At 40.4% G+C, this 27,865-nt stretch overlaps 1 protein-coding gene across 3 annotated transcripts in view; it reads left to right on the top strand.

Moving 5' to 3' along the window:
* GSG1L (GSG1 like) overlaps positions 1 to 27,865 on the top strand; it is a 383,367-nt gene that overhangs the window by 216,089 nt on the left and 139,413 nt on the right. For all 3 annotated transcript variants that reach the window (XR_011964618.1, XR_011964617.1, XM_072598140.1), the window contains exon 3: positions 11,401 to 11,553. Coding sequence is in view for 1 of the 3 variants with exons in the window: in XM_072598140.1 (XP_072454241.1) it covers positions 11,401 to 11,553 (153 nt within the window). In the remaining 2 variants the exon portion in view is untranslated. The remainder of the gene's footprint in view (positions 1 to 11,400; positions 11,554 to 27,865) is intronic.

The raw sequence follows: 27,865 nt of genomic DNA, 5'->3' as shown, positions 1-27,865 counted from the left end.
CAACCTGCAAAATGTCTCCAATATCCATCTCTGCTCTCTTCATGCATGGCTATCACCCTAGTTAAGACACTCATCAGACAAGATAGGTGGCATGGTTTATAGAATGGGATATAATGATGGACTTGGAGTCGGGAAGACCTGAATCTGAATCCTGCATCAGACACCTAATATCTGTGTGATCCGGAGTGAGTCATTCAAACTCCTTCTCCCTGAGTTTCCTCATCTATAAAATGAATATAATAAAAGTACTTTTCTCCCAGAGTTGTTGTGAGGATCAAATGAGACAACATGACTCTTAATAGCAAACTGCTATTGCTACTATGAACATCACCTCTGCCACCACCATCACTACCTTTTGCCTGGACTATTGCAAAAACCTTCTAACTGGCCTCTCTTCTTTACATCTCTCTCTTCTCCAATTCATTCTCCACATAGGAGCCAAAGGAGTTTTTGTAGTGTTCAAATCTGACCATTTCACTTTTTCTAGTCAATAAACTCTAAAAATTCCATATTACTTCCAGGATCAAATACAAGCTATTGGCTTTATAAGTTACCCCATAATAAGCTTTATTATAAACTTTTAAAGCCCTTTGGAACCTGACCTCAATTTACCCCTCCAACTTTCTTATATGTACTCTCCTTACCTATGGAATTATTCTGTGGTTTTGTCATATTGACCTTCTTGAGGTTTCTTACATGTGATATTCTGGCTTCTGTCTCTGTATGTTTGTAGTGACTATCACCCCAGGCCTGGAATTCTATCCAACCTTAACTCTTCCTCTTAAAGTCCCTTGTGTGGGTTTTTTTAAATGTAGAAAGGAAAAAATATTAAACATTTTCTTTACTGACCAAAACACAACAAAATTATAATAAAGGGCATTTGAAAAAAAGAATTCAAACTTAAATGATCACTTCTCATAAGACATATCTGGATCAAAGAACAAATCGTAGAAACAATAGACAATTTCATCAGAGAAAATAACAATGAAGCAACATATTAAAACTTTTGGGATACAGCCAAATCAGTACTTAGTGGAAAATTTATATTGAAACATTTTCATCAACAGGAGAAGAAAGAAGAGACTAATGAACGGGGAATGGTACTAAAAACAAAAAGGCCTAGAAAAATAACAAGCCAAAAAATCCTGAGTAAACACAAAAACAGAAATTCCAAAAGCAAAAAATATATTGAACTGATAAAATTAGGAACTTTTAAAAAGAATAAGAGAACCATTAACTAATTTGATTTTTAAAGGAGAGAGGAATCACCATACTTAAAAACTACAAAGAAGAATTCACAGAGGATGACAAGGAAATGAAGAAAATTATTAGAAACTATTTTGCTAAAATATATGCCAACAAACCTGATGAGTGAAATGAATATTTATTAAAATATAAAATATCCGGATTGATAGAATAAGAAATAGAAAACTTAAATAATCCAATGGTAGAAAAGACAAGCGAAAAAGTCCTAAATGAACTCTGAAGGAAAGAAAATAAAGGCCAGATGAATTTACAAGTGAATTCTAGCAAACATTTGAATAATAATTAGCTGTACATTATTACATAATTTGTAAAAATAGAGGAAGATGGTAACCCGCCAAACTCCATCTTTCAGACAAATAAAATCTTGGGCAAGATCAAGTTGGGGACAGATAAAAATGTGAAAGAAAATTATAGACCACTGTCAATGATGAATATTGCAAAAAACTGAATAAATTATTAGCAAAAAAGAATATAGCAACGTATTTAAAAATCACTATGATAAGATTGGTTGATTCAGGATTGATCAAAATTAGGAAATTATAAATGTGATAGACTATATTAATAAAAAACCATATAATCATGTCAACATAAAAATGATGAAATGCAGTATCCATTTATGTTAAGGATATTTTAAAAACAAAAGAATAAATAGACCTCTCCTTAATTTGGCAAACAGTTGCTTTATATAAATCCCAAACCTAACATTATTTGCAATGGATAAATGATAAAGATCTCTATTATGCAATTAAGAGTTAAGATAAAAAAGATATCTATTATCACCACTCTCATTTTAAGTAAGTCTAGAAATTCCAAGTATCACAATAGAACTAAAAGACGAAATCCAATGAAAAAGTATAGGAACAGAAGAAATAAAATGATTACCTTTGCAAATGGTATGATATTTTACTTAGAGAACTCCATAGATTTAACTAATATTAACCAAAACAATTAATAACCTAAGTAACATAATAAGCTTTAAAGAGCAGCCAAGTGATACAGTGCTGGGCCTGGAGTTAGAAAAAGTCTTCTTACTGATTCAAATCTGGCCTTAGACACTAATTGTGTGACCCTATACAAGTCATTTAACCCTATGTGCCTCAGTTTCTGGTCTGTGAAATGAACTGAAGAAGGAAGTGGCAATCCACTCCAGTATCTTTGTCAAGGAAACCCCAAATGGGGTCATGAAGAGTTGGACATAACTGAAAACAACTAAACAACAAATCAAATAAACACAAAAAATCATTATTATTATTTTTTACCAATGGAAGCTAGCGAGAAGAGATAGAAAAAGAAATTCTATTTAAAATAACTCTCGAAGATATAAAAATATCTAGGAATCCAGATACCAAGACACATACAGGCCTTAAATAATTGGAGAGAGATTAATTGCTCATGGTTGGCCTATGCACATATATTAAAAATTATAATGCTAAGTTAATTTACAGATCCAGTATCATATTAGTCAAATTACCACAACATTACTTTATTGAACTAGGAAAAAAGTGACAGAATTCATCTAGAGGAACAAATGATCAAGAATCTCAAGGAAAATAGTGGGGGGAAGGGGAATGGTAAGGAAGGGAATCTGTTAGTACTAAATCTCAAAATTTACTTTGAAGCAATAGATTATTTGTACTAGTAGAAAAGTTGATCAGTGGAACAGATTAGGTGCATTAGATCCAGAAGAAATCAAATATAGTGGCATAGTATTTAGTAAACCTAAACTACCAGGATAAGGATTTGCTATTTGACAAAAACTGATAGGAAAATTAGAAGGCAGTCTGGTAGAAACTAGTTTAAAACAAACATCTCATGCTTTATGCCATACTATGCTCCAAAGGGATAAATGACTTAGGTATGATTATAAACAAAAGGAGGGAAAGGGAAGAGGTTTTTATTTTTGTTTTTTTATCAGATGGAATAGAAATGACCACAAGAGATAAAATAGGCAATTTTGATTTCATGTAATTGAAAAGATTTTGCACAAACCAAATCAATTCAGTTAGACTCACAGGAGAAATAATTAATTAGGAAAAATATTTGCAGCAAATTCTTCTGATGAAAACTGAGATCAGAGATATTAGATAGAATTTATGTAAATACATAGCAACAAAGGAGAGATGTCATGGCATAGTCATGCAGGGGTGGGGAACCTGTCCCCTTGAGGCCATATGTGGCTCTCTAGGTCCTCAAGTGTGGCCCTTTGATGGAATCTGGAGTCAAAAATGACAAAAAGGGAAAATCCTGATTAGTGGAAGGACTGTGGGAAGTCAGACACCTTAATGTGCTGTTGGTGGAGGTGTAAATGGTCCAGCCATGCTGGAAAGCCATTTTTGAATTATACCCAGAAGACACCACACGTACATATACACACACACTCATCTTCCCCAATGGAATACAAGCTCATTGAGAACAGGGAGCTTCAGGTTTACATTTGTATTCCCAGCACCTAACACAGTGCCTGGGACTTGGTCGGTACTTAATATATGATCCTTGCTGATTGATTAACTATCTCTGCTATCCTTGGTGACACTTTTCCTTTCTTGGTCTCAGTTTTTTGCTCTGTAAAATGAAGAGGTAAGATTAGGCATCCTCTAAGGTCCCTTCCAGCTAGGTGTTAACGTAAAACAGAGCTCCACAATTTCCTAATCCTCAGAATTTTGAAAATGGGCCCAGGCCCAGACCAGATCTGCTAGAAATCTGAACAGAGGAAATGCTAAAAGGGTGGTAGGTAGTCTTTACCTGCCCAGGCTCTGTTATGGAAGGTGCAGAAAGAAAGCCACTCAGCTCTGCTGGTTACAGTTATTACTGATTCCCAACATGGAGGCACTATGGACTGGGCTAAGTAGGCTGACAAATGCTATGGCTTTTTCTCTCTAAGCAAAGCACTTAGTCATGTCACTAAGAATCTGTTGAGCACCATGTTCCCAAATCCCATCTAACTGGTTCTGTTAATAAGGGCAAGAAATATTGTGGCAGAAATACTCCAGCCCATTGCTAATAAATGGTAGAAATTTCTGTGGTCAAAGAAAATTATGATTCTTTTTTTAAAAATAATTTTTATTGTCATCTTTTTTGTATCACTAAAATTTCCTTCAGTATGCCTTGTCTCTCCCTTCTCAGAGAGCCATCCTATATAACAAATAATATAGATCCCAGCAAGATAGTATAGAGGAAGATTCGGGGACAGCCTTCCTCGCTCTGGGGCACATTTTCCTCACCTATAAAAATGAGAAAGCTGAACTAGATTACTTTTAAGGTTCTTTCTACCTCTGCCACTCAGGGTTCTAAGACTCCTAGCGCTGGCATGCTATGTTCTAAGAGCCCTTCCAGCTTGAATATTTGGTGTTCTAAGGTCCCTTCTGGCTCTGATGTTTGGTGCTGAAGTGTCCTAAGTTGAAGTAGTTCAGTTATAAGGAACTGAAAAGATGTATAAGGAAGAGAGAGAAATGGAATGTGTCCCAAAGGGGGTGGAAAGGAGAGGAGGAGGAGGACTGTGTCATGGAGTATATCCAGGGTTAGATGCACTTGGCAGAGACTCATGGATGTGGGTGAGCATGTTTGTAGGAGGAGATTTGTAAGATGGGCTTCGTGAAAGCTCTGGAGGCAGTCACAGCAAGCATCTTTAAAGGGAAGTTGGAGAAAAAGAAATATTGAGAACTGGAGTAGGGTGGGGGCAGGGGGAGAGGAGGAGGAGTCTCAAAAGTCCCCAAATAGTCCCAGAAGAAGGAAGGGGGGGGGGTTGTAGTGGAAGAAAGAGATCATCCACTGAGGCACAGGGAATTATTTGGTTTTTATCCTCTTGTCTATCTGCATTGACAGCCACCATAGAGTGGATGTGGTTGAAGAGGAAGAATCCTGTTATTAGGAGAAGGGGGTGGTGCCAGCTTTGAATTTCATGCTTCACATGAGGATGGTGCAGGGATGACCCTGAATTTTTCAGGCATTGTCTCTTCAGTGTCTAATGGGAGCTATGCCCAGCAAGAGGTCTCTGCTGCTGTGGGTATGTGGTGCCAGTGGGTGTTTTAACAGAATTTAGGTTGCCAGGAGCACATTATTCTAGTGCAGAAATCCAGGGAAGTGGCCAGGAGATGTGATATTTTTACATGCACACACACACACAAAAATCATTTTTCCAGTGACTTAAAATCCCTTAATGTTGGTGGAAATTGCAGCTAATGTTGGTTGGCTGTGTCAGGATGGGCAGAAGTGTTGGTGCTCGTGGCTCTTATTCAGTCCACATTTGTTAGGTCATACAGGATGTCCATGGATGAAAGAAAGGAGCTTCAGATCCCAATGCGCTTGAATAGTGATCTCCCACCTCTTCAACCCTGTAACGTTAAATTCCTGAGCCAATTGGGAAAGTATGAGGCATCTCCTCCCTAGGACATGCTTTAGGAATCAGCGGGATTTGGCTATCTGGATTCCAGGTCTTCCAATGGATTGACTACTCTCTGTGGCTCTGTACACTTGAACTATAACTTAGGAGTCCCTGCCAGTGTGATTATCCGTAATAGTAAGCCAAAGAACACAATTAGTTCGAAGCAAAGTTATTTAATGAAATGGGATAATGAGGGTAAAGGGGGAAAATTAGGGGAAAGAGGGAGGGGAAGGGAATAAACATTTATAAAGAGCCTACTTAGTGCCAGTGTTATGCTGCCATGATATATTCTAAGAGCCCTTCCAGCTGAATATTCAATGTTCTCAGGTCCCTTCTAGCTCTGATGGTTGTTGAAGTGGTCTAGTTATAGGGATTAAATTATTCATATGTATTATCTCATTTGATCCTCACAACAGCCCTGTGAGGTAGGTGCTGTTATTATACCCCATTTTGCAGGTGAAGAAATAGGGACAAATAGAAGTGTACTGACACACAGCTAGTAGGTGCCTGCGATCACATTTGAACTCAAGTCTTCCTGACTCTGGGCCCAGAACGCTATCCACTGTACCACCTAGCTGCTGGAGGCACTCTTGCACAAATACACCCAGCATGAGTGGGGAGATTTGACACGCGCTGGGACACACACCTAGGAAACACATGGAGCCAGGGCCTCTGGGTGTGAGGGATAACTCACACCTCGTAAGCCATAGGAACAGCAGTGATACCCCCATGCTGCCCTTATTAACACTCGGTCTCTGACACCCCGATATATCTCTACTAGACACTGCTTTGCTTGACTTCAGCTTCCGGCTCAGCTGAAACCCCCAGCTAGGTTTCTGCTAAACTTTCATAACTTAAAGCCTGTAGGCTTTATTTAGTTAATAAAACAATAAAGTCAGAAAGATTCTTGCCCTAGAAGTAGCAGAAGCTTCCTTCCCTGTTTTATTCTTCTAGAGTTTCCAGTACTGTTGAGAACTTCCATTTTCTTGGCAAAACATTCTCAGCCTCAGTTGCTAAACTCCTTAGAACAAGGACAATACCATCTGAGTAAGCTAATGTTATTAAGCTCCATTCAGGATGTGGGCCCCTTATTCAGAGACCTCCCCCTAGCTTAAATCTAAAGGCTTACCCCATGTACCTAATATACCCCCATCTGCTAGTGCCCTCCTTCCCTAACTACCTTGTATTCACTAATATGTATTTATTCTTGGATTGTAAGCTCCTTGAGGGTCAGGACTATCTTTTGCCTTTTTTTGTATCCCCAGCACTGAGCACAGTGCCTGGCACATAGTAAGCTCTTAATAAATATTGGTTGAATGATTGATTGGTCTTTATTCTGTGCATGCTTATATATGTAACTTACTATCTCCCCAAATAGAAAGTAAGCTCCTTGAGGGTAGTGATTGTTTCATTCTTTGAATTTATATCTTCATCACCTAGCACAGTCCCTGGCACACGGTAGGTACTTAATAAGTATGTCCTAAAGGATCAATTATTCTATATGCTTCCCATTTTCATTTTCTGAAGTCTTAGTTATAAACCAGATTATGACTATACACTTAAAATACACCAAAGTGATCTGAGAATTCAGCATTACCTAGTTTTTCCAATACTTAGACTCTTCCTTTCATGCATGGGTGAGTGTGTGGCAAAAAGAAAAGAAAGAGGCAAAGGACAAAAGCCAGGTCTCTGCTACCAGCTCGTTCACTTGGCTGGCATCTTCAGACGCTTGCAGGCTGGGTCCCTCAGAGTCTTAAAGGGGCCTGGCTTTGTCATTGCTTCTTATGTGATGGGAAGGTGGCAAAGGAGCATGAAGGCAGTCATAGGAATGTTGACTTGGAATTCTGGAGGCCTGGCCACTAACCTCAGGCAAGTTTCTTTTGATTCAATTTGACAAACATTTACTGAGTACTTGCCATGTGCCAGGCAGTATGTTAGGCACTGGGAATTGAAAGACCAAACAGTGCTTACCTTCAAGGAGCTTATGCTCTACCAATGTCAGTTTCATGTCTCTGGGACTTGGGATCTGCTTTGGGAACATGTGAAAGTTGAATTATGAGATGATCTTGGAAGCTTCAGAGTGGGAAGGGAACTTACAGGTCATCTACTTTTATCCTTTCATTGTACAGAGGAGGAAACTGAGGCCCATAGAAGTCAAGTGGAAGTCATATAGCTAGTAAATGGTGGAGGTGGGATTTAACCCCAGGCTGCCTTTTCACCAGATCCAGTGGTCTTACTACTAAACTGTCCTTCCTCCCACACATAAACAGTCTATGATTCTACACTTGTAAAGAATCAGGTTTTCCTCAGTGCACTTGACTCATAAAATCTCTGTGATCCCCACAATATTCTTGAGAGGCAGGCAGGGTAGCAGAAGTTATTGCTACTTTATAAATGGAGGAATCATGGTATAGAGAGCTTGTTTAAGGATAAGTGAAATCCTCAGGTGAGCCAGGAATAGAACAGAAGTATCTGGGTAATCTTTCAAGTGCTCAGATCACTTACTTAAAAAGGCTTTTTGGAGCCCAAGATTAAGTTCTGGAGAGGTAATCAGTGGTTATTTTTGAACTTTTTACCCCCTAGTCCCCTTTATACTCTTAAAAATTATCAAGGACCACTTCCCCCATAAGAGTTTTTGTTTATGTGAATCATTTCTACTAACTTCTACCACATTAGAAATTAAGACATCTTAGTATTGTTACAAAAATTGTTATGACCTTGTGGATCACTCACCTGATAAAAGATCTGGGTGCTTTAGTGAACTGAAAACTCAATATAGATCAGCAGTGTGATAATAGTGGCTAAGAAAAGTCAACATGATTCCACATCCAGAGAAAGAACTATGGAATTAAACCGCAGAATGTAGCAATCATTTTTTTTGTGTGTGTATTACGTTTTGGTTTGTTACATGATTTCTCTCATTCATTTTAATTCTTCTAAGCAGCATGACTATAGTGAAAATGTATTAAACCAGAATGTATGTGTGGAACCTATATAAAATTGTATGCCATCTTGGGGAGGGAGGGAGGAAGGAGGAGGGGAAAATAATCTAAGTTATATGATAGTGATTGTAGAACACTGAAAATAAATAAAATTAATAAAAAAATTAAAAAAGAACAGTATATGCAAAGGCATGTAAACGGCAAATGAACAGAGAGCAAACAGATGAAGGGAAGTGATATGTAATAAGCCAGAAATGAAGTCAACAGCCCTTTAGTGAAAAACTTTAATTGCCAAACAGAAGAGTTTCCATTTTCTCTCAGTGGCAATAGGCACCTGCTGGAATTTTCTGAAGGGACGAATCACACCAATAGACTTGTACTTGGGAATATCACTTTGTGAAACATGTGGAGAATGTCCAAGAGAGAGGGGAAAGGAGACTCTTGGGGAATGGAGACCAATTGACTGACAGGAGGAATCAAAAGATCCCACTGTACTTTTTTCTCAGTGTAAAAAAAAAAGGTATTTGATAAGAGCAAAAAGATACTTAAAAGCTCTTTTCCAACAAAGTGATTCATATGCATGTGTCAGATTCCTTGAAAGTCAAAATATAAATTTTTTCAGCGATTATTAAAATCAATTGAGGTATAAAATAGGGAGATGTATGTTTGCCAAAGGTAGTCATCTTGGAGGACCTGATCCAATTTAGAGTCCAAGAGTGAGAAGGAATCCCTAAAAATTGTGAGGTCCTCCAGAAGCTCCTCTTTGTGGGTGGCATTGTGTTCATTGCAACATTGCCTCCTAAATAAGATCCAAATACAGTGAAGTCATCAAGCCTTTATTAACCATCTACCATGTGTCAGGCACTGTGCTGAGTCCAATCTTATTATAAAAATAGAGAGGATGAGCAATAATGGTTGTCCAGACTATGATAAACATGCAGCAAGCTGCCACTCATTGCAGAGGAGGAAGCAGCATGAGGGATGTCAAGGAAAAGCATGAGCAGGAAAAAACTACAGGTCAGTCACATAGCAAGAGTGAAGGATGGCCCACAAACAGCCTAAAGACTCCATTGTTCTAGATACAATGTCAAAAGAGCAGGAAGAAAGCTCTATGATGGATTTATGGTAGGCATGGATGAGAGTCACAAAAGTGGAGCAAGCACAGATGGGCTATGGTCTCCATGGCCAGAAGAAAGTACCTACATGGAGATCGTGAGCCTTCAGAGTTACTGACAAATTATTGAGCCCCACCAAAAGTACAAATCAGACCCAAAGAACTATCCAATCATCATTATTCATAATATGACAACTCTTTTATGGATGTGTTTTGGGTTCATGGGAGTCCATTTTATGAAGAAAATCCTCCATGTTCTTATCAGTGAACGATAATGCATTTCAATTCTACTCTGATGTGAATTCTTTCAGATTTCTTTGTTGTTTGCTTGTTTGTTTTTTAAATACGAACCATAAAGCATTCGTAAAAGTTCTCTCTGGGATCTCTATTCAAATGTTCTTTGATTTGTAGGTTTCATCAATAAAATAAAGAAATTTTCATATAAAAAAAGAAATCCAACATGATCTTAAGCTGCAGTGAGAGGCGTGAGAGTCTAATAAACCTCCTGTCCTCTTCCTTGATCAGGCCACATCTGCAGTACTGAGTTCTTCAGGGGCCACATTTTACGAAGTTTATTGACAAACTAGACAGTGTCCAAAGGAATGTTAAAGGACCTTGAGTCCGTGTTACAGGAGAATCAGCTGAAGCAACTAGACACACTTAGCTTGGTGTAGAAAACATTGAAAAGAGATCTAATCACTATTTGGAAGTATTTGATGGGCTGTTCGGTTGTTAAGAGGATTCTTCTTTTCAGGTATAGGTTGGCCACTCAGGAATCTTCCAACTCAGAAATTCTGCAGTAAGTGATTTTGTGACTTGGGGTTAGCCCTTCATGTTTCAGGGATGGTTCTGGGTGCATTGTGACTGGGATCTCCCAGTGAAGGGAACAAGTTCAAGGTGACACGATAGCTGGTTCTTCTGTTTGGGAGAATTAGCTCTGAGCAACCTAAGGGTGATCTCTGTCCCTTTGGAATGCTGGTTTGAGTGATCTGAGACTGATACTTACCTGTTTGGGGGATTGGTTCTAAGAGAATTGGTCTGGGTCCCTTCCTTGTTTGTGGGGCAGGGGATTGGGATGGTGGTGGTGGTGGAGGAGAGGGAGTTGCTTTAGGAAGTTTCACTTTATCTAATACTGATCTCTCCTCCTTTGTGGTGTGGGGGTTGAGGGCTGTTCTTCCCTATGATAGTTAGTTCTGCATGGCTGAGGGCTGGTCCCTCTTTGTCTGAAGCATTAGTTTTGGGTGACTTAGGGACTAACCCTTCCTCTTTGGAGGGGGTGAGTTATTATAAATAGTCTAAGGTTTGTCCCTTTCTGATTGGAGAGACATGGGATGATGAGGACTAGCCCTTCCCTCTCTGAGGCATTTGTCTGAGTGACTTGTATATAATACTTTCTGACCTGGGGCAGGGGGGAAAGAAGGTGTTAGTGATAGCTAACTTGATATTTCTCCTTATACCAGAAGGTTGATCTCTCCATCAGTACTCCCCATCTTGCTCAGAGGTTTTGGTTTTTGGTTTGGGGCTTGTTTTTGTTGGGTTTTGTGAGGTTCAATACAGTTTTGAAATCCCAGGAGGGTGGTTGGGGAAGATGGGGAAGGAGGAGGTCTTGGGTAGCCAAGATTCTGTGCTCCTAACATTCCAGCTGTGAAATAAGAGGTCACTGACGAGGCTTGTTCTTCTGCCCTTGTATGTTGCAGGTGTGCTTTGGTTGTCTGTGGTTTCAGAAGTCTTATACATCCTTCTCTTGGTTGTTGGATTCAGTCTCATGTGTCTAGAGCTCTTCCACTCCAGTAACGTCATAGATGGGCTCAAGCTCAACGCCTTTGCTGCTGTCTTCACTGTGCTGTCAGGTAAAGGACATTTCTAGTTTTTGAATATGAGAAAAAAAAGCAACTGGAATGTGATGGTTATACCTTTGTATGTGAAAATGTTGGACAAAATGTTCATTTAGCTTCATCCCAAGCTCACTGTACATCATGGCCTTTGAGTGGAGAGTTCTGTGCCAAAGAATCCTTCTCCCTAAAACTCTTTTCCATAGTTTTCATACCTCAGTCCATTTTTTTTCTTTAAATAAGTCTCTAAGGACACTTTGGTTCCTCTGAAAAAGGACAACAGGCAAAAAGAGCCTTCATCCTAGTCCTGTGAGGAAAGAGTGGGGAAGTCATAATAGTGGGTATTTCTATAGCACTTAGAGATTTTCATCTCACACAAACCATGTGAAGTGGTTGCATGAGTACTGTTATTTCCATTCTTTAGATCAAGTGATCAGGTGGCAAAGAAGGTAAGCACCTTTCCAGGTTTCATGTGGTTTTTCGACTCCCACCCTGACTCTTGATATTTTGTCTTCTGATCATATTTCCTCTTTAGTCAAGAATATGACAATATACTAAGGCTACAAGAAAAAGAAACCCCAGATATACACACCAAGCAGATGGTTAAATGAGACCAAAAGGGCAAGTAGGAGTAAGATAGAATTTTATAAATGTGTCTGGAAGAAAATAAACACTAGAAAAAAGATATACTACTTGAGAAGACAGGAGATGCAATTAGTGATGATTCGAAAATAGCTAAGCTTCTGAGTGTTTTGTCTGCTTCAACAGGAAAAATAAGGAAGTTAAAAAGTTTAGGAAGTGACAACAGCTTAAATATAGCAAATGATTGTAAAGGGCATGAAGAAGCCCCAGGAATGTTTACACATCTGCCAGTCAGCGGGAGACTCACTCTCTACTTCTCTAGGTAATGAGCATTGAGGATCAAAGAGTCAAGGGAGGATGTGGGTCTGGTCTGGGGTGACTGCAGAGAGGGTATTCCCCAGTTCAGAAGAACCTCGGGAAACTGAGGCAAAGGCAGAACAATTGGAGAATCGGGGGTGAGTCGCTTCAAGGGAGGGGGTCAAGTTTCTACTTTGAGACAGCAGTAGCTTACAGAAGAAAAGATGGACAGAGATGGAAAAGGAGCTTGGAGGTCACCCGGTTCAACCTTCTACTGATGAGAAAACTGGAGTTTAGAAAGGGGAATTGATTTGCCCAATGTCACACTGCCAAGTTTGTGGGAAAACTTGAATTAGAATCCAAATATTATGACTTACAGGGCAATTCTCTTTTTACTACTTCAAGTTTCCCTGTCTGTAAAATGGGGATAACAATAGCACCTGTCTTGTGACTGTAGTAAGGATCAAATGAAATTAGGTATTTAAAATACTCAGCAAACCTTAAAGCAATCTATCAATTTTAGTTGTTGTCACTATAAGCTGTATTGTTCCTACCTGTAACGGCCTCACAAAACAGCACTTTAAGGTCCTCAAGGTCCACCAGAGTGTTGTGTGATGTTTTGGATCAGACTCACAATTCCAGGGTGCTGCATTGTCCTTTACCTCTAAAGACTCTTGTCTTGGACAGTAGTCTGTAAGGCGGGGGGGGGGGGGGGGGGGGGGGGGACTTGGCATGTTCCCAAGGGATCTGTGATCAACTGATTGGAAATGACATCCTACCCTCCCTGGGATAACCAATTAAGGGACTTGTCTTCAACATGGACACACCATCCTCTTCATCAGTATGGCCCTATATTCTACCACTCCACACTTTATTTCTGTAGGTCTCTTCTGGCTATACAAGCTCATAGGCCCTTCAGAGCACTTATAACATAACTTCTCCCAGACACCCACACCAGCAACTGCATAGGAAAAATTCCTCATCCTTCCACAACGTACTTACAGTCTGCCTGCTAAGTCACTGTGAGGCTGTGGCAGGTGTCCCTTGGTGGGGCATGTTCTTTGCACCAGTGCAGTGGCTGATGAATAAGAGTCCAGCCCCCATGTCATTTTTCAGTGGGCAGAGTGAGTCACCCAGTATTAAGAGGCATACAATTCAATTGCCATCTGAATCACATATCTCATTACATTATCTGTCTCCCCCAAACCTACTCTTCTGAACATTCCTATTTCTATCAAAGGTTCCAAAAGCATTCTAGTCATCTAGGTTGAAAATCAGTCTTGTCCTCAGCTCCTTATTCTTACTCTCAGCACATATTCAATAGGGGCAGCTAGGTGGTACAGTGGATATAACACCAGTGCAGGAGTCAAGAGGACCTGAGTTCAAATCTCACCTCAGACACTTGACACTCACTAGCTGTGTGACCTTGGGCAAGTCACTTAACCCCAATTGCCTCATCCTGGGTCATCTCCAGTCATCCTGATGAATATCTGGTCACTGGATTCAGATGGCTCTGGAAGAGAAGTGAGGCTGGTGACCTGCACAGCCCTCCCTCACTCAAAAAAAAACCAAAGTCAAGTGCAAGTCATGTCATCATTCCTCTGATGGCATGGTCTTCTTCGGCAATGAAGGACAAACACACACACATACACACACACACACACACATCCAATAAGTTGCCAAATCTTGACATTTCTTTCTCTAGAACATTTCTTTCATGTGTTCCCTTCTCTACTCAAATAACAGACACTCTAGTTCAGGAACTAATCACCTTTCATTTGAACTATTGTCCTAGTCTCTTAATTGATTGCTCTATCTTAACTCTCTCCCCGATCCAATCCATCTGCCATAGGGCTCCCAGAGTCATTTTCCTCACAGCTCTAACCATGTTGCTTTACTACTAGGTAAATTCTAGTGGCTTCCTATTGACCCTAAGATCAAATATAATTTCTTTTTTTTTATCTCATCCTCTTGATTTTTTTGCCTATGTTTTCATAACATATATAGTTATTAGTACCATCATACATATGTGTGTGTATATATACATATATATATGTATATGTATATGTGTATATTTGTATATATGTGTATGTGTGTGTACATATATATCTGTGTGTATGTATGTGTATATATATATATATATATATATATATATATATATATATATATATATATATACATATGATTGGACTATGGCTCTTGGAAGCAAAAAATCTGCTCCATTGGTATAATTCAGACCAGCCATGCTAGACCAGCTGTGACTTCTCTGATTCATCATTGCTTGCTTCTCATACTGGAGCAGCAGGAGCCATGAATCCTGAGTAATATAGATAATCCTGAAAACACCCAGCACCTGCACACGCATGCACACGTGTGTGCGTGCACACACACACTGATGGTGTAGGGGAAGGAGGCTCAAGGGCAGTTATCAGGGACATAACTGCCTCGTATCTTTCAGTCTCCATTTCTTTTTACGTAATACTCCCTTGACCCTGGTTGGGGAGAGTAGTGAGTCCCTGGTCCTCTTTGTTCCGTTTATGTAGAGGGCAAACTGACTTCTGATTGGCTGAGTCTTTTGTACTGTGTAAATGCAAAAAGACTTTGGAGAAGGAGAGAGGGAGAATGGTCTCACCAGGGAAGCCTGCTCTTAGCAGTCTCGGGGGGTGTAGACACATGTATCAACATGTCCAGTAGCTGAATTCCCTGAGTATTTGGCTCTGGGACTCCTGTTATCTTTTCAGAAGATCGTGCATTGCCTCTTACACATTTACTTAAAAGTAATTCTTTGTCTGTTTTCCTATCTGAATTTTTTTCTCTCCTCCGAGCATCTTTACACTTATGCAACCTAGGGATTCAGAAATCTCGAAGTCAATGGGAAGTCACTTCACCCTCCATGTATGCAACACAATGAGACTTGAATCCAGACCTTCCCTATCCCAAGGCCAGCTTTCTCTGTCCACCATGCCATGCTCTCTCTTCACCTCTCACTAACCTAACAGAAGCACTGGCCCAATTAGCAGCTCCATTTTTCAGCTGCTCCTGCTGTGGTGAAAGCTGCAGAAGGACATTTTCCTCTATTAGCATCCCCTTCTGCCTCCTAGACCAAATGCCTGACTATGGGGCTGGGTCAAGACTAAACTGGCCTTCTGGAGATAGGAACTATATGTCCCTGGACTTCTTACTTCCCAATACAGAACAAAATTAACAAGCTCTTAATAAGAAGTGGAAATTACATTTGGAAAGACAAGGAAAATGAAATAGAAGAAAGATTTGGGGAGGGGGAGACAGGATACCTGTCATTGCATTCCCCACAGCTGGAAACCAGTGGACAAAAGTCCTGGGAGGTCTTTTGGGGAGATCCTTCTGCTCTAGCACTGGCACAGTTTGCTCTTTCCCAACCCTATATGCTCTGCATTTGGTGTGTGTTCATCATTTGTTGCCAAAGAAGACTATGGCATCAGAGAAATAATGACATAACTTACACTTGACTTTGTTTTGATTGAGGGAGGACTGAGCAGGTCACCAGCCTCACTTCTCCTCCAGAGCCGTCTGAATCCAGTGGCCAGATATTCATCAGGATGACTGGAGATGACCCAGGATGAGGCAATTGGGGTTAAGTGACTTGCCCAAGGTCACACAGCCAGTGAGTGTCAAGTGTCTGAGGTGAGATTTGAACTTGGGTCCTCCTGACTCCTGCACTGGTGCTCTATCCACTGCACCACTTAGCTGCCCTTCTGCATTTGGTAAGATGCTTAGAGAATCACAGAATTATAGTGACAATGGAAGTCACAGAAATGACCTTTGAGTCACAATTGAGACACAAATTGTGTCCACAGTAATTCCCTTAAGTAGTAATCTTTTTGAGGACCTCTAGTGATGGGGGAATTCAGTATTTCTTGAAGCATCTCATTCCATTTAAAAATATCTTTTAATACTTTTTTCTTGTCATAGAAGAGACACGATTCTCTACCACTGTGGCAGTGTTGTCCCTCCCTGTTTCTTTGTAGTACAACTGTTAGCCCCTCCCCCACTTGGTTCTGGTGCTTTCCCCAGATCATAGAAATTCCATGATAATTTGCACATTATTTTCAGATGGCCTAACCACTACTGAGGAAGATGATGAGGGAGAAGAGAAAGAAAGGAGAGAGGGAGGGGAAGGAAGAGGGGGGCACATATAAAAGGAGAGAGAGAGAAGAGAGGGAAGGAGGATGAAGGAGAGAGGACATGAATTGGGAAAAAGAAAGAGACAGAAAAACAGGAGAGAGGTAGCAAGGGAATGAAGGAAGGAGAGGAAGAGAGGAAGGGACAGAGAGGTGGGAGATAAAAAGAAAGAAGAGAAAGGGAGAGGTATAGGAGAAGGGAGAGAGACAGAGGGAATGACAGAAAGGAAAGAGAAGGGAGAGGAAAGGGCATGGGCAGGAGGAGAGACGACTTCCATCATTCCTTTATTTTTTAACCTCGCTGCCATGATCATTCATCCATCCTCAAGAGGTCATGGTCCATCACATCACTGTTCCTCCATCTTCCTGCAATTGATCACCACAGTGGCTGGGGGTTGTTCAGTGTTGTGTCTCTTCTCACTGCCTGTAGCTGCTTCCTGCTGTTTGCTGTCCTGCCTCAGAGATGCTGCCAGCTCTCACACAGCTGGCATGTGGAGGGATTATACTTATGGAATAAAATATCCAGGACAAAAATGTCTTTAGGCTATTTGGAAAGTTTTCAGCTCCTTCAGGCAAGACTAGGTCCAAATGCCTCTACGCCATTTGTAACTTTCTACTCTTTCACTCAGATCTCACCTGTTGAGTGAGATCTTCTTGTCCTGCTGCACCCAAAGTCCCCATTTCTGCCTCTTAGTCAAGCTAGAATGAACTGCTCCTCTGTGCTTCCCTCCCCCTCCCCCCACTTTGAGCTGGGTGTTTTCCATATAATGTGAATGAATTCTTCTGCTGAATCTTGAGTGTTGGGGGTACTTCTTCTTTGTGGCTCCCTGTTTACCTTCTCATTATTTGTTTTACTCTGTGGGAGCTAAGCCAGGACCATGCAAATTATCTTAAGGTCTCTCTAATGCTGGAGAAAGGATCAGAAATATTCCTCAAGGAAGCACCAGTGATAGCTAAGCAGAAGAAGGGACACAGTCCTGCCATAGTGGTGAAGATTTGTGTCCTTGCTAGTTATGTTAAGCCAAATCTAACTCTCTTTAGTTTCCACCCATCCCTAGTTCTGTCCCCTGAGGCTATGAAGAACAAATAGTTTGTGACAATGACAAATGTGTTATCTGAGATGATAAGTTCTGAACCATTAATATCTGGATGCAAAAGAGATGGTTCAGCCATCTTCTCTGATATTTGAGAAGAGCAACTCCAATCCCACAACCCCAAGGCTTCTTCTCCAGACTAGCCGCTCCTAGTTCCTTCAACAGATGCTTTGTTGAAGGCACAGTTTCCATTTCTGTGTACATTCTTGTTTCTCTACTCCAAACAGACTTATTCTATGATGTCAGTATCTTTTATAAAATGTAATACTCAGAAATAAAAGAACGTTCCAGATGTATTCTGTTAGGGGCAGAGAGAGGAGGATCATCATTTTCATGACTTCGAAAACTAGACTATCTCTTTGAACCACCATGTCGAAGTGCTCACTGATTGATTTTGCAATCCACTGGACTCCTTAGTTATTGTCTTTTTAACGATGAACTATTTTGATTGCTTAAATCAAACACAATTCTTTATATTTCTCCCTATCAAATTTCGTCTTGGAAGATTTGGGCCATTATTCTAGGCTCTCATCTGTTGGATATGAATTCTGGCTAATTCAGTTAACTAAGTGGCATAGCAGGTAGAATGATAGACTTGGAGTCAGGAAAATGGGTTCAAATCCAGCTTCAGACACTTAGAACCTGTGTGACTTTGGCTTAGTCATGTAAACTCTTTGTGTCTCAGTTTCTTCATTTGCAAAATAGAACTAAAAGTAGCACCTACCTTGAAGAGTTATTGTGATGATCAAAGAAGGTAACACATGTAAAAGAGTATCTTAAAGCACTATGTGAGTGCTATGTATTTTTATTATTTATTCATTCTATCAGTTTCATGTCACCCACTAAGTTAATAAGCATAGTATCAGTACCTTCATCAAAGTCACTGAGAAACTATGGACCAGAACAAGACCAAGGACGGAACCTTCCGCAGACCCTACTAAATCCTCCAGGGTCTAGGTGACATTGGAACATTGATTAAGACCCTTTGAGTGTTGTCAGTCATTTCTGAACCCAAACTATAAAATCATCCAATTCTATGTCTGCCTTATCCACAAGGATATTATAAGACACTTTCATATGTCTTGATGACATCCAGTTGTACTCTGCTCATAGTGTCCTTTGATCTAATGGCTCAATATTGTACTTCCATAGGTTGTACTTGACTACTATGCCATTAGTTTAGTAACCCTTGTTACTGGTAATATTACTAATTAAATGTTACAAATATTTAACATTAAATGTTACTAGTAACAGTAAATAAACTGGAAAAAACAAGATAGTGTATTAAAAACACACAGCTTGCTCTTGAAATCCACCCCCCCCACTTCCCATTCCGGTTTTCATGATCTCTTCATGATTAGTTTTTCCATCAGCTCAAGTTACCATCCTATATCTCTTTCTGTTTTTTTATAGCCCACTTCCTAGGGGGAAAAAAAGCTCTTTGCACTCATCGCCTACATTTTCTTTACTCTTTTCACTCCCTTGCAGTTTGGCATCTGACCTCATCCCACAACAGAAACTATTCTTTCCAAATTTATCAATTATGTCTTAATTGCTAAATCCAGTTTCAGTCCTCATCCTTCTCCACCTTTGTGCAACATTGGACAGCTCCTCTTCCATTGGTTTTCCTGAGACTGCTCTGACCTGGTTCTTCTTTTATGTATCTGGCTTATCCTTTTCAGTGTCTTTTGCTAGATTAGTGTCCATATCCTACTTTTGGTGATAGCTGTAGCTCAGGGTTCTTTCTTGGGCTGTTTTCTCCCCTTTCTCAAAACTATTTCTCTTGCTGATCTCAGTAGCAACAATGGATTCTGTCTGATGGAGTAGTGGAGAGATTTGGACTTAGGTTAAAAAAGATCTAGGTTTAAATGTCATCTCAGACATTTACTAGCTGTGTGAACTTGGGCAAGTCACTTTATCTCTATTTGCCTCAGTTACCACAACTGTAAAATGAGAAAGGTCTCTTCCAGCTCTAATCTTTTGACTCCTAAAGTGACATAATTAGAATTCATCTCCCCTGAGCTCTGATCTCATGTCACCAACTGTCTATTGAATATTTCCAGTTGAATTCCTGATAAGAATCTCAAAGTCAACAAGTCAAAAATAGAACTCATTATCTTTCTTCTCCCAATTTCCTCTTTTCCTAACTTCTTAATTTCTGTTGAGGAAGCAACTGTCCTTCCAGCCTCCCAGTCTTTCAGTTTTCGAGTCATCCTCAACTCCTCACCCTTCTTCACCCTTCATATCCCATCAATTGTCAAATTTTGTTGATTCTGCCTCTACAACATCCCCTGCATCTGTCTTCTCTCCATTCATGCAACCATCACCCTAGTTCAGACCCCCATGGCTTCTCACCTGGAGAGTCAATGTCTCCTCTTTGGTTTCCTTGCTTCAAGTCATTTTCCCTACCTGAATCCATCCTCCCCCAGCTGCAGTATTGGCATTCCTAAAGCACAAGGCCAACTATGTCATCTCCTTATTCCAGAAGTTCCCACATTACCTCTAGGATAAAATGCAAACTCCTCCTTTCAATAAATCTTTTTGGATTGACCTTTGCACACTCTCAATTCCACTCCAATGGCACTGCTTCCCAAACACAGTATTCTATCTCTGCTGCTGCTACAAAACAAGTCCCAAAATATAGAGTCTCTATGTCTTGGCACAAGCTGACTCTATACCTGGGATGGACTCTCTTTTCCCCTCTTCTTTGAATCCCTCACTTCCTTCAGAGCTTAGCTCCAATGCCACCTCCAACAGCAACCAGTCTTAAATTCCATCCACTTGCTAGCACCCTCCTGGTTCCACCTGCCCTGAAATTCTCTTGCATTTTTACCTTATATATATTTTGATTGTATTTATCTGTATTCATTTGTTTTCTCCCAGTAAAATAAAAGTTCTCTGAATTCAGGGACTAGTTTGTTTTGGCTTTTGTATCCCCAGAATACAGTGCTTGGAACATAGCAAATGCTTAATAAATGCTTGAGGGATGAATGAATGACTTCTTTACAATGAAGCAATTCTAATGATCACCTGTGATCTAAAGAGAATACAGTTCTTTCTTGCTAATTTCTCATTTTCGTCACAAAATATTTCCATTTAAAATTTGGCACTTAATAGACTTTTATTCACCTATTTCACTCCCAAGGTTCCCAGGGTGCCTCGGAATTAGTCCCTACAGTTTCACAATGGGTTTCCCCATTTTACCTCCAAGAAAGATAAGTCTGGGTTAGAGGGGGAAGCTGCCAGATTCATTGGTCAGCAGTCACCGTCTCTCCCCTAGAGACCAGCACACAGTACAGCCAAGGTCTGGAAAAGAATAGGTTGAGTTGATTAGAAATGTAGCCTGATGTAATTGGGAAGAACAGTGACTTGGAGTCAATCAATTATTGATTCAGCCACTTATTATCCATGTGACTATGGACAAGTCACGCCATCACTCTGAGAACTGGTTTCTTCATCTGCAAAGTGGGGCTATATTAAGACCACCACTATTTGCTTTGAAATGATGTTTCTAGTAAAGCACTTTGTCAATTGTATTACATAAATGTGACCATTGTTAACTATAATCATTATCCTCTGTGCCTTCCCAAGATCCTAGAGCAGAGATGGGGAACCTGCACCCTCGAGGCCACATGTGGCCTTCTAGGTCCTTGGCTGTGACCTTTTGACTGAGTCCAATAAAAGGAACAAATCCTTTTATGAAGGGGATTTGTTTGGTGAAGTTTGGATTCAGTCAAAGGGCTGTACTTGAGGGCTTAGAGAGCCACATGTGGCCTCGAGGCCTCAGGTTCCCCACCCCTATCCCAGAGGGAAAACAGAACTTATCTCATAATCAAAGAAAAAAATTACTTTGAAAATTCTTGATTAGAACATCATCTAATGTCAGTATAAGGTGAAAAAAATAATGGATCGTACATTTTGGGAGAAAATGATATCATTCCAAGGAAATGATAGGACCTCCTTAAAAGTCAGCAATAGAATATCCTAAGTACTGTTATTTTAAAAGGATATTTTGTGATGGAAATAAAAGATTACTTAAAAAGAACTGTGCTCTTGCTGGGTTTTAGTGAACATTTTATTAAATACAGTGTCTGAAAAATAAATTCAAGTTGACTTGAGTTATGGGGACCATCACGGATTGGAAATTGGATAACTGCAAATGTATCTGGAGAAGTGTCCGTGCAGGTACCAGAGGACTGAGTCTGCGGATGAATAGCAGGCTAATACCATTTTTCACATACTATTAAAACTGGGTTTGTTGTGAGCATACCACCGGAGCCATCAAAACAGCAAGGGACCAAAAAAAAACTGTTAGGAAGGCAACGGAGATTTAGCCAAGGACAAACCAGAACTTACACCACTTACACCACAAATTAGTAACATGGAGCATAATATTTAATCAAAGAGGAAAAACAATTGAAAAGCAGTACTTACTGAATGGGAACTAAGGATGATGTTAGAGTGCAAATAAGGTGTTGTTGTATTGTAAAGTGGCAACCTCAGAAACACCTACATCCTTTGGCATGTTCAAAATTGTTATTTGAACATTTGTGGGGCCCATTAGAGACTACTTAATATCTATCTATTGTCCCAATCTAGCTTCTACAGGGTCTGTGGACGGGAAAAAAAAGGTAGAGAAATCAGTAGCTCCCATTTATATGGCAATGTAAGGTTTCCAGAGTTCTTTCCTCACAAGAACTCTGTGAGATCTCAGATAGAAGTATTAGCTTCTCTATTTTGCAGAAGAGGAAACAGGCTCAGAAAAGGAAGTGACTTGGGATCAGAGATTTGGTGGGAAGAAACCTTAGAGGTCTTCAGGTGCTACTGGACCAATGCTAATATAGCTAATAAGTATTAAAGCTGAGATGTAAGGCCAAGAACTCTCTGACTTCTATCACCTGATGTGTGGAGAGGTAATTTGAACAAAGTCACAAAGATAGGAAGCAACAGTAATCGCTCACATTTATATATCTCTTTAAGGTTTACAATACATATTCTATCTCACTGCTGTGGGATAGATCTATTGTCATCTCCATTTGATGGATGGGAGAATTAAGGTTCAGACAGGTTAAGTGCTTGTTTGTCTCAAAGCTAGTAAATATCTGGGGCAGGATTTGACTCTAGGTCTTCCTCTCTCTAAGTTCAGCACTCTGTCCGTTATACAAGAAGGTCTCTCAGAAGTAACAAAGCTGGAATTCAAATGCAGATTCTTTGGGTGAGATGGGAAGAACCAGTTGACAGAAAGGAAGGGAAGAAGGGAGGGAGGGAGAAAAGGGAAGGAAGAGAGGGAGGAAGAGGGGAGGAAGAAGAAGGAAAAAACAAAGATGGCTGACAGGAAGAAAAGAAAGAAGGAAAGAAAGAAAGAAGGAAAGGAAGGAAGGAAGGGAAAGAAAGTAAATTGAGGGAGGAAGGAAATCTAAAGCAGTCTTTGTGCTTGCTTTGGACACATCAGGGTAGGACAGAGCTGGAAAACTTTATCCTGCTCTGCAATGGGCCCAGTAGAAGAGTAGGTGGGACCAGAATGAAAAAAATTGGTGAGTCTATTCCTTGGGAAGTTCTGGAGAAAAGAAATGAGAGCCATCAAAGTCACCTTGTGATAGAAAAATGTCTCTGGGGGTGTTATCTTATCAATCAGTGTGTATATCAACATCACCCACTTGTTCCAAAATGTCTAGTTAGAGTAGAAACTTCCAGATAGTACCTGAAGTGTCAGAAAAGAAGTTTCTAATTAAAGAGAGATTTGCCTTTTGAGGAGTTCTATTTAGAAGGAATTTCCACTGTTCCCCTTCTCCCTGTTCTTACAGTTGACTGGATCCTGCAATATCAACTTTTCCTTATCTCCACCAATTGAGTCAGCTTGACTGGAACCCTATCCAGTCCCAACCTGTAGTACCAAGAGCTGGCCTTAAACCTGCCATGCCAGGTTGGCATCAATGTGTAGTAGGGACTAGAGCCACATCCTTAGATAAAAACCACCTGCTGCCATGGTGAAATTCTCCCATTCACACCTTGCCTTCAATCTCTTTCCTCATCAGGTCATCCTCCACACAGGTGCCAAAGTTGAGATTTCTAAAACTGATCTGACTATGCCGTCCCCCTCCTCCAAAATCTTCAATGTCTCCCTATTGCCTTTAGAACAAAATGCAAAATCCTTAGCTTGACAGTTATAAACTATAAAGGCTCCCACCTTTCTCATCTAATTTCATATTACTCCACTTCATCACCTCCTATTCTAGTCACACTGGCTATTTCCATTACATGATACTCCATTTCTTATCCCCATACCTTTGTACATGTTTCATGTCTGGAACTCACACCCTCCTTTCCTTTACCTGATAGAATCCCTTAAAGCCCAGTTCTTAAGTGTTACCTGCTAATTGAGTCTTTAATACCCTTCTCATTAGTTCTTTTGCTCTTGAAATTATTTTGTATATTTTCCAAATTAAATTTCTTGTATACATGTTTTATCTCCTCCACACCCCACCCCAGGAAAATGTTAGTGTGTTTAGCAAAGCGAGTGGTTCATTTTTGTCTTTGTATCTCATGCCCAGCATAGTTCCTTGCTTGTAGGCACTTAGATATCTGTTGAATGTAATTAAGTTGATGAATTGTGTGACCTTGGGAAAATTGCTTCCATTTATGGGCCTCAGTTTCCTTATCTACAAAATGAGGAGATTGCATTAGATGATCTCCCATTAAGCTCTAGATTAAAGCTCTAACATTCTGTGATTCTGAATGAATTCCATTCATTCATTTATTTATTCAATGCTTGCTATGTGTCAGGCCCCAGAGATATAAAGACAAAATAACAGTCCTTGTCCTCACGGAACTTATATTCATTTGAAGGTGAACCAATAAGTACTCAGAAAAGAAGCTCCAAGATAACGTACAAAGTCATTACAAAGTTAAGTGCTGTGGGGACATCACAAGCAATTGGGATGATCCCAGTAAGTTTTCTGTAGGAGATGGTACTTGGACTGACCATTGCAAACAAATTAACAGACTAGAGATTCAAGGAGGGAGGACTTTCCAGGCATGGGGGAGTTTCAGTGCAAAGACACAAAAATAGAAGATAGAATGTCTTATGAGAAATGCAGTAGGTTGGTTTGACTAAAACCATGCAGGTGGGTGAAATGAAGTAAACCTAGAAAGATGGGCTGGAGTCAGATTGTGAATGGCTTTAAAAGCAAATAGAGGCATTAGTGTTTTATCCTAGAAGCATTTGGGGGCCCCGAAAAAGGACATGGTTAGACCTGTGTTACAAGGTTATCAACAGAACCAGCAGAGAGAGCTTGTGAGTGAGTTCATGGCTTTCCAGCCCCAAGTTTCAGAAGCCTCAGGGCCTTAACAGCATTGCTATGTTGCTATGGTAGTGTTGCTATGGTAACCAAGCAGAGGAAGCTCAGACCAATGGCACCTACAGAAGTTCTCATTCCCTTTTTCCTTCTAGGGACTAGGCATATATGTGCATACAGAAAACCTACCTCTGTAAACCTCTCAGAGGGAAGCATAACCTGTCTCAACAGCATAGGATTAAGGAAAGAAAAGGTTCTGTTGGTAACTCCAAATTGTTCTTGGGGACTTCTGCAAGACTCACAGAACATAATAGCCGCACCTCTCTCTGCGTAGCTCCACCTCCAACTCAGCTGAACAAGAAAATATCTCCCATCTTTGAAACAGACATTTCCTCATCTCTCAGTTTCTCTCTGTATGTTCAATAATAACAACAGCTCCAGGTTTTGTTAGCCAACAGGTGTTTATTTTATAAGCAACAGCCGGTTTAGCTAGCATAAACATAAAATTAAATAAGGAAATCAAAACTCAACTCTGACTGAAATGACTGGGGAGGGGAATGAGAAAACCGAAGAAGAGAACTGACAAGCAACAAAATTCACTTTTTCTCTGGAGGGAAGAAAGGACAGGGAAGAGGAACATCCCTTCAGCCTCTCGGCTTACCCTTGGTCAGCACTGCAGGCCCAGACCAGTCCAGAGCTCACATCCACCATCTTTTCTCCTGATCATTGCCTCCACACCACACCAAAACAGCTCTCAGCTCTGATAGCTCTGCTCCAAAAGCACCATGACAACGCCACCTTGGCCACAAGCAAGCTAACATCCTTTCTCTTTAAAAATCACAGAAAACCTTACTCCTCCTCCCACCTGTCTGACTAATTTTTCTCACACTTTTGCTGGATTTTCATTCATACCTTACCTACTACCTGTGGATACTACAAGGGTCTGTGTTGACACTCTTTTTCTCCCTATACTTTCTCACTCGGTGACCTCATCATCTCCTATGGATTCAGTTATTATCTCTATGCAGATCATTTTCAGATCTATATGCCTAGTCCTAGTTCCTCCTGAGCCACAGTCCTGCATCACCCATTTCCTATTGGACATTTAGACCTACGTGTCCCATAGATATCTCAAATTCAACATGCTGGAAACAGAACAACTCTCCTTTCTTTTGTACTTTGCTATTGCTATAGAGGAAATGGCAGTAGCAGCTAGGGAGAAAGGTCTCATAGAAGAGCTAATACTGGAGATAAGGCTGATACAGAGACAAGAACAGGAGTATCATGTTTGAGCTAGTCTGGTGGGATACAAGAGGATGTAGAGGGAAATGGACCATAAGAAGATTGGGAAAATACAAAGAAGGTGCTTCCTTGTCTCTCTTCCAAGAGACTTTTCTCCTCAGATGCTCCTGCCATCCCATCTCAGGTTACTTTCCATTATCCCTGTCCCAGTCATATAGGTTCCAAACCTCAGGGTCATCCACAACTCCTCTTGCTTACCTCATATATCCAACTGGATGGAAAGCTTGTGATTTCTCTCTATGACATGACTTGACTAAGTCCGCATTTCTCCACTTGCACAGACTCTGCTCTAGTTCAGACTCCTCATTTCTTGCCTGGACTGTTGCAGTAGCCTCCTGGTCCTGACCTCACTTCTCTCTCCACTCCAAAATATCTTTTACACACAATTTCCAAAGCAGTCTTGATAAAGCATGGGTCTGACCATGTTACTCCCCCTATCTCCTAACTCAGCAAAATTCAGTGGTACCTTATTGCTTCTCGGTTCAAATGTAAAGTCTTTTGTCTGACATTTAAAATTCCAGTTCCTGTCTCAGGATCCTTTAGACATGCCAGGGATATTCTCTCTCAAAAAAATCCATGGCTCTTAGAATCCCTGATATCCTTTCAAGTTCAGCTCAAGGGCCTCTTCTATTAGGAGACCTTTCTCCCCAGATGCTACTGCCATGCCCTCTCAAGTTCCCTGCCATCTACTCTGTAGTTACTGCATATTCTCTGATATGTATCTCTCTTCCTATCTTAGAATAGAAGCTCCTTGAGGGCAGGACTTTTTCTTTTTATTCCAACTTTTTGCAAAATGCCTAGCACATAGTAAGTACTTCATGAGTGCTTGTTGATTGATGAATTCTGTCCTAAATTAAATCCCAGACCATTTAAACTTAAGGATTGCTGGGTAAACCAACCAGCCAGCAGACAGCAACCTGCTCTCTCATCTGATTGTATAGCCGTGCCTTTGGGGTGGCAAAATGCTGATTATATCAGTCTGGCACCTCTGCGAAGGATGGATTTGAGAAAGGAGAAACTTTAGGCAGGATGATAAATTATTACACACTATGGCCCTGCTAAATTGGCTTTCCTGATATCCATCTCCTTTCTCTTACTTCAGGTAAGTAATAATGAGACTTGTGGTATTGGCCTTGTGTGTAGAAAGAAAGAAATGGAGGCAAGAGATATGGTCAGTATAAAAAATAGGACTTAGCAAGTGATTGGATATCAGGTGTGAGACTGAGGCAGAAGAAGAGTTGATGATGGCTCTGAGCTTGGTGACTAGAAGGATTGTAGTGACTTCCACAGATACCTTTTCAAGAGGCTTTTCAAGGATGTAGAAGAAAGAGCTCAGGATCTAGAATCAGGAAAGATGTGGCTTTGAATCCCATCTTTGGCATTCACTAGCTACATGTGGTGAGTCACATTATGCCAAATCTTATTGCTTCTACCTTCCAGACATCTTTTGCATTTATCTCTTCTCCACTCACACAGCCATCACCTTAGTTAAAGCCCTTATCAGCTCCAGCCTGAACTACATAGTAGCCTCCTAATTGGTCTGTCTCCTGGAAATCTGTCTCCATTGCAATCCACACAGCCACCGAAGAGATTTTCCTAA

Source organism: Notamacropus eugenii, chromosome 1 (genome assembly GCF_028372415.1).
Source record: "Notamacropus eugenii isolate mMacEug1 chromosome 1, mMacEug1.pri_v2, whole genome shotgun sequence".
Lineage (NCBI taxonomy): Eukaryota > Metazoa > Chordata > Mammalia > Diprotodontia > Macropodidae > Notamacropus > Notamacropus eugenii.
This window is presented reverse-complemented; position numbering and strand designations above follow the sequence as displayed.